The sequence below is a fragment of the Nicrophorus vespilloides genome, unplaced genomic scaffold, assembly GCF_001412225.1.
Source record: "Nicrophorus vespilloides isolate i.1.1-1 unplaced genomic scaffold, Nicve_v1.0, whole genome shotgun sequence".
NCBI classification, from domain to species: domain Eukaryota; kingdom Metazoa; phylum Arthropoda; class Insecta; order Coleoptera; family Silphidae; genus Nicrophorus; species Nicrophorus vespilloides.
Genome location: NW_017100058.1, coordinates 269,439 through 286,307, shown reverse-complemented (window position 1 = coordinate 286,307; position 16,869 = coordinate 269,439). Strand labels below are relative to the sequence as shown.

The window sequence follows — 16,869 nt, the reverse complement described above, 5'->3', positions numbered from 1 at the left end:
ATGTGCGTTCATAAATTACTTAGTAGTGTGTACCTTTTATACAAATTATTTAAATAAAAGTATATAAGTACATACAAACTTTAAATCAATAAATAAAATTATAATGAACAATATTAATTACATAAATAGTTGAGACTAAAAAAAATTAATTACGTTTTTCGTATTTGTTTGTTCTCGTTGTGCGGATATTCTTAACGACATCCTAAATCCGAGAAAACCGAGCACTCGAATTAATTGCATAAGTATGTTAATGAATACTGGTTAATTAAACGTGTTTATCTGCTTGCGTTGGCAGGCGATAGAAATTGATCCTTAAAACTAATTAACGCTGAGTAAATAAATAGTTGAGAATAAATCTGAATCGGATCGACTGTAAATAAGTGGACATATTAAGTGCGATTTTGCGTTCGTATTGAATGACTTTTTTTTTTATATATTTATATTGATATTTCTGACAGATTTGTATGTCTTGTTTTATGCCTTATGTAAATATAATAGATATAATTACGTAATAATATAAAATTTGGTCATCTACAATGTTGATGTGTAATAACCTTTAAATAAATAATAATAATACAAATATTTATTGAAATAATCTCAAAGAATTATACCTACATATGTAGGTATAATTCATAGTCCAGTTTTTCTCTAACAATTATTTTAGTTTAAGCTCACATATACATGCATTAAACGTATGTTCGATAATATTTTTTATCAGCGTACCATTGATAGTCGTTGGATATGCATGGAGTTTAATAATAAACTATTATTACAGTTTTACTGAAATGAAATTGTAATATGTAGAAAAATTAAATACGGAATATGGTGCATAATGGTAATGTGTTCGTTCATTTGAAAGTTTCAGTACGTTCCTACGAACATAAAGTGTTTATAAGAAGAATCTTCAAAATATATTTTTATGGGGATTTATTGTAAGATTCATATGTATATGCTTAGTGTATAGTAATAATTTTACTAATTATGAACGTAAAATGAGCGCTAATTCTTAGTTAATGTTCTATTTGGATTAAGTGATTTATCCTTTATTTATCAATTTAAAGTTATGGTTAATTATAATTGTAATGATTTTATATTATTTTTATTACTGGTCGAGTTATAAGTTCGTAGGGGTGCGCCAACATTGAATCATCGAGTTTTCTGGTTTATCTAAGTTCAAATGCGTTCTGCATACGAAAGTCTCGCTTGGGCACCGATGTTTTGGAATATTAAAGCAACTGTATGATTATTGCCGAGGGCCTCATTTGTATTCTAGGGTGCTGATTTGGTTTGCTGAAATAAAGTGGAAGGAGACGCGGCAAAGGGGGATGCAAAAAGGAGACGCACCGCGGATTCCCTTCCATCTTCCAACCAAAGAAGATTCTCACCCTTTTTTACCCTATTTTATTTTATTTATTTATTCGTTTTACATCATTATTTTTTATTTTACTTTTCTTCTTTTGGATGGAAACCGGAAATTTCCGGGAGACGCGCATGCCCACCTAGAAAACTGGGTGTTAGTGCAAACGGCTGAAAACATATGGGGAAAAAGAAAAATAGGAGGACGTTACGGTGTGGCGATGCGCATTGCCTGATACCGTAGTGCGCTTCAGTTTTCAGTTTTCAGCTTACAGTTCGTTCCTCGACGTCGAGCCAACTACCACGACCCACGACTCTGCTGCAGAGACGCTCCGCTTCGTTTCGCTCCTGTTGCTGTTCTTCGCCGCTCAAAATTAACAATGAGTAAGTGACACTTTTTTTATGGCCACTTACAAATTATTCTGTAGCAAAACACAGGAAAACTGTTCAATAAGAAAATACATTTTTAAAAATTTTCAATTTTTTTTTTTCAAAAATGTTATGCAATATTGTAAAAAAAAGTCACAATTTCATTTGTATGCATATAATTTAATCAAAACTTTACTGAAGTAATGTGACTTAAACTTTCCAACTAATACACTTTGAGAAAATTAGGCGCACTGCGTCTGACTGAATGTCTTTTTCGGGATTTTACAAAAAAAAGAACAAGTATATTATTTATGTATTTGCATATCTTCATTCGTTTATTTTAATTGTATAAATTCAACAAAATTTATTTAAATAATTTCAAACATTATTGATATATTGATTTGAAAATATTGATTATTTATTTAATTAATTAATACTTTTTATAAACAGATAAAATCTAACATTTTTAATATAATTTTTACAAAATTAATTGGTGTTAATATTTTGATTAATTAAAAAAAAGTTGTCTTCTGTTCATAATATAATTAATTATTCCCATTTTATATCTATGAAGTTATATTCTTAATAAATGTTATTAAATATACTAATTTGACAAGAAAACTAAAGATTTTATTGTTAATTTTGAATAAATTAAAAATAATAAATTAAATATTGACATTTTTTTATTAAAATGCAGAAAATATGTAATTAAAATTTTAGAGCAGGAAACGTAATGAAAATTTGTTGGAAATCTATTTATTTGGTTGGAGATTATATAAAAAATATAGGTATTGACAACAACATATACACTGTCCATTAAAACGTATCAAATTTACACGTGTATTTTTGCATTCAATAACGTTCTAGAAAATAACAATTAAACATTTATTTCTGTGTTTTGCTACGGTTTCATTATTAAAATAGATTTAATCGGGTAAATGTACTTTTAAAAAAAATAAATATACGTACGCACATACGTTATTAATACGTTATTAATTTATATTGTTTTTAAAAAATGAAGTTTACGCTCGACATGCAAGAATACCTTTTGTTCATAATTCGATTGTCCTGGTTCTGCGTGGACAATGTTGTCCACTCTATAAAATTTAATGTATAGCATTAGTGAACCAAAAACAATACGACCTTTGTCCTTATTATTTAGGAAATATTGGTTGTTTGGTATTGTTCTATACATCAGAGATATGAAACAACGCAATTAATTGGGACATTTGTTGATTCCATTTCATATTACCCGGCGCATCCACGTTATGATTATTCTTTTTACTAAATAAAAAATTATATTTTTTTTACGTATATTTTTTTTGTATATTTGTCTAATTTTGATACATAATTTGATTTATATGTGTTTGGCAAATCCGCATTTTTTGTCTCTTCTAATAAATACATTTGGTATTTTTATATGTGTAATTTATAGGAAACAAAAAAAACTCAATGATTAAATATACTTTTACATTAAAATAGTAATTTGGTGATATTTTATTATAATAATTACTAACAGAAATAATGTACTTGGAACAAAAAAAATGAGTAGGCGAATCCACCAAAAATAATTAAAATAATTAGGTATAAGTGGTAATATTTTCTCTATTTAAAATAATGTTTAGGTGGTACAAATTGGGAAACTCTAATATATACTGCTTTTTTTTTGATAAACTTTACTTTAGAGAAATATTTTAATGGGAAGTATTATGTAAAACATAGTTGATTCTAGGAATAAAATATGGAAACTGTAAGGGAGAAAATAATTATAAATCGAAAATGAAATGAAATAAAATCAGAGTTTGCTAGTTGATGTGGAATTGCGAAATAATTTGTCCGGTCAGTGGATGGCAAAAACGGACATCATCTTTATTGGACATACGGTGAACGCACATGTTCAAAGTCCTTTGAGCTCATGACAATAGGTAAAAAGTGTTTCATGGAAGCCGTGCATATGTATACCTGCTAATTAGTTCAAAGCGCAATAATATTGTTGAAATTCATTACGAGTTCGAAGCGTAATTAAATCAAGCCGACAATGTACGTGCATTTTGTTGTTCCACTTTTGCTGTTGTTCTTGTTTTCGTATTCATTTAGTTATCCTTTAGTAATTTAATTTACAAATTCATATAGAAACATGAAACAACCATTAAAATAATCGATTTCATTATAATCATAGATTTTAATCATAGATTGAAAAATTTAAATCAAATATGAAACTACCCTAACATTATTCATTTTTTTTATATACTCTTAGACAGGTCCGTTCTTTGGATTTTGAGGCCCCGGGCATAAATATGAAATGGGGCCTACAATGGAATAAAAAAACTGTTCGAGGGCCCAAATTTCGTGAGGCCCCGGGCATTCTTACGTTAGATATTAAAAGAAAAAAGTCAATCTTCTTATTTGTATAAATCAATCAGATCTGATGATGTTATCTTTATATTAACTAGGCGTTTCTGAAAGTTCGACTTTCAGCAAATTTCATTCCGACGCGCAGTTTCATTTCCTATATAGACTTTAAATTAAATTTCTCTCTATTCATCGACTTCCATAAACATTCGATACCCTCTCGAAATGTTATTTCAACTATATTCGAATTATTGTTGTCATTTCATCTACTTTTTTTTATTACTACAATAAAATTCATGTAAACCAAAAACTGATGACAGTTTTTATTATTTATTATTTAAAATATATAAAAATTCTGAAGTTTCATATTTTAATTTACAAATATTAAAAAAAAATCATTTTTTTTATATAATTTTTCTAAAACAAGAAAATATCTTTAGAATTATTTAGAATTTATTATTTGCAATACTTTTCAATACGTCTATAACGCATTCAGTATAATTTTATGTAAAGTTTTTTTTTTTAAGTTTTATGAATATATTTATCTAATTAACGTTAAAGCAATTAAAAAAATACTAAAATAGAAATACGTTTTCTGTGCATTAAAATATATTTAATTATGCACGGATTTCTAATAAATTGACATTGAAGTAAATATAGAATGCAGGTGAATCCTTTCAAATAAATTATGTGAATACTAATGTAGTTATCTATTTATGGGCAGCCGCAGATTCCTCTGTGGATATATAAAACATTCATTCAATTACTTCCTATTTAGTTATTCCGCATCCAAACGAGGCAAACTTTTAATGCTGGAAAGAAAGGGAGAAAAAAAGGAGGACAGATGCAAGTTATGTCCTTTTCGTTCTTTCTACATAAATACGGTTAAAAGGAGCACGGCACATTCGTACCGAGTTTTATTTATCTATAAAACGCGGAATAATACACCTCTTCACGTTTTACTGCTTCCACAACGGTACTTCCATTTATTTTGCATTACTACAAAATCGATTACTTCCTTGTAAATTTATATATTTTTTACATATACTTAATCAAACCTAACCTAATTTAATATAATTAAAAAAAACAAAAACTTAACATAACTTTTTATTATAGGAAATTAATGGAAATAATTTCAATCTTTTTTTTGTATAATCACTTGAAACTGAATAAGTTTCATGATTTTTGTAATAATTTTGATTTTATATAATATAAGTATAATTTTAAGAAAAATTTGGTTTTCGAACAGCCTTAGCAACGAATTATGTTCGACAACCGAAGTTCTATTATATCTATATTTTTATCTTAGAACAATTTCATTATCAGGCATTTTTTCGATTATAATTACATTTGAGATGAATTTTGCCAAATTTATATTGTTTTTTGCTAAAGGAATGAAAATAATTTCATAATTTTATAATATGAAATTAAATAAAAAAATCAATTGATTTATTAAACTAACCTAAACTTCAATTGAAATATAAATGAAAATACTGTCACAATTTTCAAATAATTTTATTATGTAGATTTAAGTAAGAAAAAAAAATCAAATAACTTTATTTATTTTTATAACAAATTATTCAGGTTTTTGACATTAGTAAACTTATATAAGCATTTTTTATATAACCAATAAAAACTTGACACAACATTCCTAATATTTGTAATCAATTGGATAATTAATGTTAATAATTAAAAAGTTAAATTAAATTTTTACTTATAATTGTAACTGAATGGAAAGAAAATGTTTATTTATTAGGTTAAAAACAAAAGTTAATTTCTAATAATTTTGATATTGTGAACTATTAATATTGATAAATATATATGTAATAATTTTATGTGTTTGTAATTAAAAGTTTTTTAATTAATTTGATGCGTTTTTGCTTGATTACTAAATCAGGTTTGTAAATGTATCTTATGAATAAATTGACTTCTCGAATTTTCATATTCATAACTTGTCTCAATTACTGAATTAACACAATTTCAGTACAAGGATAATTGTAAATATGTAAATTTCAATTCAGATTAAAAAATTCTTAAATTTTGAATATTTTAAAAAAAAATGTTTTCATGTTTCTAAACTTTATATCAAAGATATTCTTGAAAATAATTTTCCATTTGGAGAAATGAAAATAATTTCATTTTTTTAACTAATTCTTGGATTTTGTAAATGTTCAATGATTTGTTTTTTTTTTCATTTTTAAAAGCGTATTGAAAGCGAATAAAATAAAATGTGAACATAAATATAAGTTATGATTAGTTTTTGAATCGATCTAAAATTGGATTTATATCGAATGAAATAATTAAAAAGTTTTGATTGCATAATACCAATAACAAACCAATACGTTTCTCCTATTCCACATTAATTTACTTTTTCCCTTCCGCAAAAGCCATTCGCAATCACGTGCACCTTTTTTTTATATCTAGATCAAAACGAGACGAGGAAGCAGGAAAAAAAATATATAAAATAGAACATCGTTATTGACATTAAAAACAGAACTTTCGCGAAGAGTAAATATTTTCGCACGAAACTTTTTCTATATCGACTTACGCAATTTGCCACCAAACTCTGAAAACTTTCAATCTTGTGCTGACTCCTTGGAAAAGGCTTTCATCGACGTTATAAAACTTTGACGAAAGAATCGTTTTCATATACATTTGCGTGTAACGCAAAGCATTGTGTATCAATTGCACCAAATAAACAATAGCTTTCACAGAATACCTTCAACAATTTTATATTCATACTTACAACTAGGATTGTTTTAAAGGGAATTGAAACTTTTATTGACAAAGGATTTTTCGCTGTAACATATACAAAGAGGCTGCAACAATAGCATCTTGATTAAGTCCATATTTTACTCATTTTCAATTGTTTGTCACGAGAAGTTATTCAAATAATTGTTATTGCAGTTGCGTAACATACTTCTCTTAATAAACTTATAAAGTGAAGAAACTGAACAATCTTTAAATTCAAATACATTTACAGCAATAATACATACGGCTACGATCAGTCCGAATTCACAATAGTCCGCTTTGAAAATTAAAAAAGAAAAACAAAGTTGAATATTAAATTGTCTCTTGAAATATGAAATTCAACGATAATAATTGAACGTTCGATTTTCAGGTGAGTGCACGAATTTAATTGAGTATCGCGTATTGCAATCGCAAATGATCGGTTTACACGTGTATAAATGCATTTCTTAGTATCCGGCTGCAATAACAAATACCTGTTAATCAGTGACAACTTTATAACGAGATCATAGCTATATATACCGTGTTTCGATGAGAGCCAATATTTGAAACCAGTAGCTTCAATTGCGTTGAGTTTTCCCTGAAATTGTATAATAATTCGTTGGTGCGAATTACTGCCACATAACGAGTATCGGAAATATACATTAGCTTATCCATTCCACGAATAAATACATCCATTTTCCCGAACAATTTCACCTACTCAAAAATAGGTGGGTCACGGATAGAGGAATAAGTATATTATATATAGTATTTATACCAGCTGAACTAATTTACTTGAAATTACATAGATTATATTACAAATAGTTTATTTTATCGTCGTTAATTTTTTTTTTGGCGCGTCGTTAAATTATTTTCTTGTTAAGATCAGAGCCAAACGACGGATAATAGGATAAAGGAACAGTAACGCTAAATAAAACCGACGTTAACTGAGGCAACAAAAAAAAATGAACGAATGTAGAGTGAACAGAATGACACTAGTATTATTACACAATAAAGTGAATAGAATAAACAGCGAAAACGTAAAAATAAACAGAACGTGTGTGCACATTTGTATTTTATGTAATATGTAGTATGTGGAAAGGTTTTTTAAACTTTCGCACTGTAGTGCTTCAACATGAAATATATGCTTTGTAAGCACGTAGCTAATGGACTAAACATGGAACTTCATTGAATTGGACAACTATGAATTGGAAATTTACATCTTCAAAGATGGAAGCAATAGAATGGACTTAGTTTTTCTAACTAAATCTTGTAACTATGTAATGCTTACTACATAAATTCATTGGTTAAAGTAATGCAATTTTTAACCCGGCAAAGCGGATGTGAGACACCAGTGGGTACAAACTAACCATAACTTATCAAAGTGGAAAGATGAAACATCATACTGACTGATGATTTGTAAAAGCACATCACGCCATTTGTGAAGGATTAACAGCAATATTCTTAGACGCCATATTCTATTAGACGCCAAGCGAATAGTGGTTTTATAATATTTTACTTTACCATATTTGGAAAAAGAGTATATGATGCAGAAAATGAACGGGATGTCGAGCTTTTGTCAAAAATCTCTTAAATCAAATATTTCATAAATGTAATTAAACCAAAATGTCCATACGAAAATATTTAATTGAAAAGCAGAAGTTTACAATAATTTAGTTCTAATTAATTGAATAAAATAATACGGTTCATTACCGTACATATTTTGCAGTTTCATTCGCGTTGTGCAGCGCTTAAGTATTTGTGCAAAATGTTGTCTCGTTTATTTATTATGCACGATTATTAATTACTTAAAAGCTTCGCGGTTGAATCCTGGATGCTCCTGTAATTAGTTAATATTTTCCGCAATAATTAATGTCGCGTTGAATGGTTGCTTTCATTAACATGGACATTTCACATTAACGCATTGAAAGCCGCACAATTCAATACACATCTTCTTGATCATGTGTCATTGTTATTATACTAAATAAAATTTATTTGTTACTAAATAATTAAAAAGAATCATATGAATTTGTAACAATCGGTCCAATCAAGGCAACTGATTTTCAAGGTAATGCAAATAGACAAATATGATTTAATAATCACCAAATATGGAACAGTTTACAAACTAAATAAAATTTATCTAATGGTCCAATAAAGGCAACTAATTTTCTATGTTAATATTTTCTATTCAAATAATTGTTATGGTTTCAATTGAATTTGACAAATAATACTTTAATTATGAATTGATATGCGACTGAAAAGAAAACTTTAATTTCAACCGTGTGTAATTCTCTTAAATAGTGAAGTAAGGAAATTAAGAAGTGAAAATCTTCAGAACTGGAAAGGACGCAGAATTTTAGATGCAAAAAAAAAGTAACCGAGAAAGCGAAAAAGTGCGTTTAAATTATTCGAGCTATGCGTATTATATAATGCATAATCTTGTTTCCTCGAATCTGTGCGGCCGATCAATTTTGCGTTTAATGTTTGGGGCCCGCAGTGGGGATCCCCCTTTAAATGTTTTCGGCTTCCGCGCGCATAATATTTACAGAACAAGTTCAGGATCCAATCCCGCGGGGATTGCCCATCTACCCAGACAGGGCAGACGTTTGATAATGGAAGGGGGACCTCACGTCGAGTAGACTACTAAATAATAGAATACGGAACGTGCTGAAATATCATCCGGGTCCCCCCGCTGAAAAAAAAAGAAACGCGGCTCTATCTCTTTCCACCATGCAGAATCATTTATCCAAAGCTCGTTTCCATCCAAAGCCAGTCTCCTATCCATTTATATTTTTTCGGTTTGCCTTTGTTTTTTTTGTGCTTTTCTTTATGTATGCACAAGCAATTAGTCAAGAACCTTGATTAGAACAAAACCCCAAAAGAATAATGGACTCGCATTAACAGTTTCCGCATTACATAATTTCGCTATTTATACGACACTCTGCTGAAATTGAAGACAACAAAAAAAGGATATATTTTTTTTTTATTTTCTTCCTGATTTCATTAACTGCAGTAATGATTTAATTTAATATTTTTATTGAAATTTCTGATAACATTAATTATATTATAATTTATTAAGATTATAAATCGTCACCATTATCTTAGTTAGAAAGTCAATTAAAAACGCGAATTTAATTATCATTTGGGCAAATCTTAGTAATTAAAAAATTGCTAATATAAATTCCAATGATCCTAACTAAAATTGGTTTTAAATCTGATTATCACACGATCCGACTTTGGAATCGATGACATTTTAATTCCTCTTCGAACGCTGTTTTAATTACATACTTCGGTCGAAAATTTATGCTGAATATTTGAATATCCCTTCAACTTAAATGCTATTATTTTCTTGCTTTTTACTACTTCACTCTTATCATGCGACTCTCAAAAGAGAGTGTTTTCTTATTAACCACTAAACTTTATGTTTTCTAGTAATTTTATCTTGAACTTAGTTAGTTTCATGTTTATATACTTACATGTTTTATAACATCTCAGCAGATCTTAGCTCTTTAATCTTTCTGATACACTTGTTTTTTTTATAATATTAAAAATACATAATTATTAACTTATTGTTATGTAAAGTTTGTATAAAAGTTTAATGACAATAGTAATTTCTATAACAGAAGCAAAACATTTATTTTTTTTGTTAATATTTTTAATTATGTAATTATCAATTTTCAAATTAAGAAAAGTATTTGAGTATCAAAAAATGTTTACATATATTCAAATTTGTATATGTTTAATTTTTGTTATATAATACTCAGATTATGAAAAATATTTGAGTATCAAAGTATTAAACATGTTTGATTATAAATTTGTTCAGTTATGCATTTATTGATCTAAAACTTGTCGAGATGTAGAGTTAAATCCCTACGTACACCTCGAGTTGATGCCATAATACGTATATTTCAGTATCAGCACGTATACGGCTTATGTTTACTCTTTTATAGGAAACCTGTGCAACGTTTGTTAGTACATTACAACTTTCGTTACTATGGTATATTTTTTTATAATATATTTTATATTGTTTTAATGACGTTTAATTTAATTTTTAAGTACTTCGGTTAATTGTGTATAAACATTTTTTTTGGCTACGCCGGGTAAATTCTTATGGGATTTAACGTCCTTTTTATATAACATTTATAGTTTAAATTAAAAAAAAACTAATCTTATAAATAAAACAAAAGTTTTGGTACATTGGAAAACAAAGTTATTCCTCTTTGAAATCCAAATATTGATGATTTTTCAAGGCCGTGTTTGCTAAAGACATCCGTAGTACTTACGACTTTCCTTCTTATACAATTTTACATTAAATATCTGCTATATATATAAAAAAATAAATACAAGTACTATAAAAATCTGAATTATTACATTATTAATATATATTAGAAAAAAATAATATGAATTGAATTTGATGAAATGAAATTGAAGCATAATTGAATATTCATAATAATGTTAATAACGACTTTCCTCACATAATTAGTATAGTAAATCATTTAATATTTATATAATTTTTATCTCATAGTTCATATAATTCTCACTCATTAATCACTCATTTTCTAAAAGCAATACCTAGATTAATCTATATTTGAATTATCCTTAAAATATGTTCTATATTTACTTAATCTCTTGATTTCAATTTATATAAACTATAATTAGTCAATATTAATTAGTATAATATGAAATATTCAACTTAAAATTAATTTCTGAAAAATGACATCTTATATTTTTAGTATATAATTTTAAACCAAAAACCTAGTTGATATTTGTAATATACATAATTGTGTCCCCAAACATAAACTATGCTAACGAAAAATAAATGGTACACAAATATAACCTGATAAAATGCCCTTAGTCCTGAACAAAACTGAGTGGTACATATATGTACCAGGTGTGGTGAAAGTTGATAGTTTGAACCTTGTAAAATTTACTATAATAAATATAAAATATGGTTTCTTGATTGCATGAATTATTTATTGTATAACATATGTTGCGTTGACAAATTTTACTATTGTACACTTTATTAGACTCTGTCAAATTACGTATTTTAAATGCGTTTATTTTGTATAATATGTTATATTCTTGTACGCTTTTGTTTCAATTCTCGTTTTTGTTACATCCATCGATGTAACATGTGGGCGGTTTTGCCGTCATTAGGAGCGTGAAAAGGATTCCCTGGGGAGAAGTGATGTTGCTCCGTTCTATTGGTACACATAAATCACGTCTACTGTTTACGTTTACGCGATTTTCCTTTTCCCCCAGCATATACACACATCTACACATCCATCTATCCATACATTTCATTCTTGCACTACAAAATTCCCTTCGAACAAAGGATACAAACAAGCCACGTCGAGTCGACCTCACAGGAAATGTTTCCATCGAAGTGCCAAAACCTGTACACTCATCGATAACAAAATCAAATATTTAAAATGCTTTTATATTAGAGGCAAATAGCTTCTACAAAGTATGGATTATTTTTGTTGCGACTGGGTTAGCTACCGAGTTTTTACACTCTGAGTCAACATTGGTCGCAGTAGGAATTTTACATTTTACACAACTCTTTACTGTATTTTGGATTAAAAATGTACAAAATTTTCAGATTTGCGAAATATAACATTGTTAAATTTAAAAAGTTCAAATAAGTTAATACGGATTGTAGGTATTAGTTTTAAAAAGATAGGTAATAAATTTACTGTGCAAAGCGAAGTTGCAATGTGTACCATATTCGTGGAGGTCGGAAGTTAATTGGAAAAACGACAAAGTATTTTATGTTCTTCCATTAAGTACCGAGCTGAACAAAACAGGAAGGATGAAAAAAATAAATAAAGTCGAGGTCGAAAAGGTAGTGAAATTGCGGTTGATTTGGCAGAAGAGAATTTGCGGAGCAACACGTGTGTGAAACATAAATTAGCAATTGCCGATGCGGGGCTGCAAATTAATCGACAGCAATTCGCTTGATTTGGCTGATTTCCATCGGAAAACAAAAGCAAAATCAATGAAAATATAAGGAAATAAAAACATTAAACGTGATTTCATTGATAGCGAATTTGACAAAAATCAATTTGATGATGTGGCATCAAAAAATTAATATTAAAAAAGAAGATATCTTCTAAGGATTTTCATGTTTCTTTTTAATAGTAACGTCTGAAAGTGGACAACCTAAGTTGGAAATTGAATGTCCAACCAGTTGCTAGGGGATATTTTTCAATTTTACACCGACGGTGGCAATTGTTGCGATGGAACATAATGGTAACGAAAAATGGCTTCGGACGGACAAAGTTGCCGTATTCGGAAAGTTTCAATTGTTGTATTGTGCACAAGAGTTGCCAGCACATTTCCGATTCACTGCATTTATACACGTCCTGTAGAGAAAAAAAGGACACCCAGGACACGTCCTGAAATGCAGAGCATCAAAATAACTACTGCAAATGAAATTGTCACAGCAAATCTTTTCACTCGATTTTCAAGCTTAATTTTTCTGTTTAAGAAATACATAATAAAAAGCAAACCTAAATCATCTTACTTCGAAATTAATTTAATATAATAATTATTTTAGTATAAAATAGAAACTTTTGAGTTTTACTTCAAAATATTTTACAAAAGAAATCGAGCGAAAATATTATTATTATTATAAAGATTATTCTAAATTAATTAAAAATATCATTTGTCTTGATTAACTTAGGATTAGTGATGATGGATAAGAAGAATTAGGGGGTTTGTGGTTCGCCAACGACTTCTATAAATCAACGAAATAGAAGATTTATAGGAAACTAACAAGAGGATTATATTATATAATGCATGTATAAAATTGTTATATTAAGTCATAACATATCATTATCCTCAATCAAGTTTACTTATTGTAAATTAACATAAAAAAATGCTAGATTAATTTAGATTAGTATGGATCAAATAATTTGGATTAGTGTAAACCCTGTGATTTATCGTTGACTACAGCATAAATATTATAGCAACCGATTTATAACTATGATATTTTATCTGTAGTAAAGGATGCATCATTTCATTAAACATCAAAGGACTTGGCACATCATTTACAAGACATCTCACAAATACAATATATCTGATATCAATAACGAACATTTATAGATATAATAAATTTTATTAGTTACTTGTAAAGTATCAACTAGTGTTACAAAATTTTATAATACCTATAATAAATTATATCATTTTAATATATTTTGATGCAAAAATATCATACAATAAATTGAATATTTCAATTAGAAATAAAAAAAAATAATAGTGGATTGCCTTTAAGTTAATTAAAATAATTGTAATGTATACAAAAGAGTAATTCAGAAGATTGATTTACTAACCTAGGTATTGCAATTGTAGAAGAAGCTGATAATCCTAACTAATCTAGGTGTCATAAGTTGATTATCCTAATGGTTATGTATATAAAACATTAATAGAAAAAACTGTTATTATTTGCAGATTAACATAGATGATATAAATGTAGAAGAATTTAGTTATCCTATTTATTAATATAAGAGATTAATTCAAAATAATTATTGACTATCTTATGTATGTATGTAAAAAGTGGAGAAAGATAAGTATAGAACAAGTGGATAATCCTAAGTTTTAGAAATATAAAAGATTAATTCAAATGATTTATTGACTAATTTAGTTATTATAAGTGGATTGATTTAAAAACATTTATTTTGGATGTGGAAGGATAGGATTTTGGAGGTGCATTTTTGCATGCAGTACCAAAGTAGTATGCTTATGACAATAACATACGACTTTCGTGCCGCGTATGAAGGGGTACCTGGTCTTCAAGACACGCGCCTAGGATATATTTACCTCCAGCACCAGTCTTCAAGTACAACCATAATATGAAGGATGTCAATTAGTGGTACCTATTTATCTGCATTATAAGCAATACATATGATCTAAACGAAAATATATAATGGTTATAGTGTAGTTCAATATGTACTGTATCTTCCATCTTCTTACCAAAATGATGTCCATAAAAGCAATTATATTTGGTCTGTCTAAACTCTAATAATCCGGGAAATATTCAAATGAAATGCAGACAACGAGGTACCACATCCATAAATAACAATTATTTTATGTAATTATAACAAACTTCATCTCACGAATATTATTGTTCATACAAAACCTCATAAAATACTATGTAAATCATTAAAATAAGTAAACATTTATCAACTTTTCATATAATCATATCATGTCAATATAAAAGAAAATTGAACAATTATAATAATACTTTGTGTATCATTAACTTAATTTACATGTATCACTTATACAATATTATATAAGTTCTTAACATACATTTTCAAGAGTTTATTGTATCATATCACAATTATATCATTAATTTTAAGATCATAAAGTCAACTACAAGATGAAATTAGAAAGGAAAGTTTTAGAACAAGAAATTAGAAAACAAATAAATATATCATATTACAAATATTTCATTAATTTTACACATGTAATGAAGTAACAAATTTGTATATAGCCAGATTTTTTATGACAGAAAAGGAAGGAAAGTTGGACAATAATAAATAAGACTTTCTATATCATATTTTAAAATAAATATTAAAACTTTGCTTCTGCGATTGGGAATTGAATGTAGTTTTCTGCTAATGTCTTCAGAAAACACACGTAATGTCTTTAGATTTGCTGACCTCAGTAACACAATTGCAAAATCTTTACGGGTAGTTAGATCTGCGACTGTCGAGCGCGGATGTGTGTCGATGCTGTTGGCTTTGTGTAAATTGGATAACGGAATCCGATTGTGATGTTTGTACATAGTGTAATTCGCATGTAAATCAGAACGTGTAAATAATGGTAAACGGGTCCCGGTCGGCCGGCCGTTATGTTAAAACATATTAATTTAGCATTAACAATTTTAGCGAAACCGTAGTATTATTTTGTAAATATATACTTGAAGCTCTCTCTCCTGGCGCCCATATACAACATAATTATAGTTGAATCGCGAAAACAAAACAATCCTATCGTCCACGCGCAAATATTCACCGCAAAACTTCCATCCCCCTTTTGTGCACAACCTGAAACATGGCCTTGTTGCAGCTTTACAATAAATTATTCACAAAACCTCAACATTTATACGTAACATAACATCAGAATTGGAGCTTTCTATTCATAAGTATTTTGATAGTATTTCCATATACCAATAATAGTTTTATTATAAAATTCTATAAAATTATTTTTAAAAATTTTGACTTATTTTATTACAAAATTCATATTTGTATTTATTAAAAAAATATTGTCCCTAATTTTCAGATTTATACAAAGTATTAAACAAAATATTGTGCAGGAACAAAAATTCCTATAAAATTAAATTACTGTTTATTTTATGTTCAGAATCAGATTTATAGCAGATGTAATAAACTGGAGTACATAGGAGGATTTTCCACAAGAAAATATAAATTGCCGATTTTTATGGTTGCAAATCTTGAAAATGCGTTTTTTGCAATCGACGCGAATTTTATAGACTATTAAAAAAAGCATTTTCCAATTGAATTCGCGACAAGTGAAGAATATGAAGTTTATTGTTTAAATGACCTATTTGCTCATAGCGCATAAGAGATATTATGAAACAAGATTTGATTGTATTATCCCATTGGAAAAGTGCTTTCAATTCGGATGTGTCACGGTTTTTATTTACAATCGTGAAATTCACATGAATTGAGGATTCAATTTGGTTTAGATTCTAATATTTATAAAAAATATATTTTTTTTTATTAAAATTTAATCCAAGCTTTTCCTTATAATTTAATTGATTTTATGAGGATATATTTTAATTAAGTTGTTCTAATTAATTATAAATGAACATACAGCTTTAATATTGATTAAAATATATAATTACTACATGAAATCAGGGTTTATTTGCATAGCGCATGTATAAATAATGCCGTTAATTTGCGGATTAAAATTAACGTTTTGTAAATAGTAGCGGTTAATGTTTAATTAGAAATGTATAATACGCAAATAAATCAAAAATTTAAAGGAATTATCCAAATTCTCATATATTTACCTCGAAATGCGTTATTATTTCTATACTTT

General features: G+C 27.8%; 1 protein-coding gene across 1 annotated transcript in view; it reads left to right on the top strand.

The window, feature by feature from the left end:
- Positions 1–1,622: 1,622 nt before the first annotated feature.
- LOC108566748 (Kv channel-interacting protein 2-like) overlaps positions 1,623–16,869 on the top strand; it is a 45,633-nt gene continuing 30,386 nt past the window's right edge. Inside the window, exon 1 of the mRNA XM_017926777.1 lies at positions 1,623–1,740. Within this exon, the coding sequence (XP_017782266.1) occupies positions 1,737–1,740 (4 nt within the window). The 5' untranslated portion in view covers positions 1,623–1,736. The remainder of the gene's footprint in view (positions 1,741–16,869) is intronic.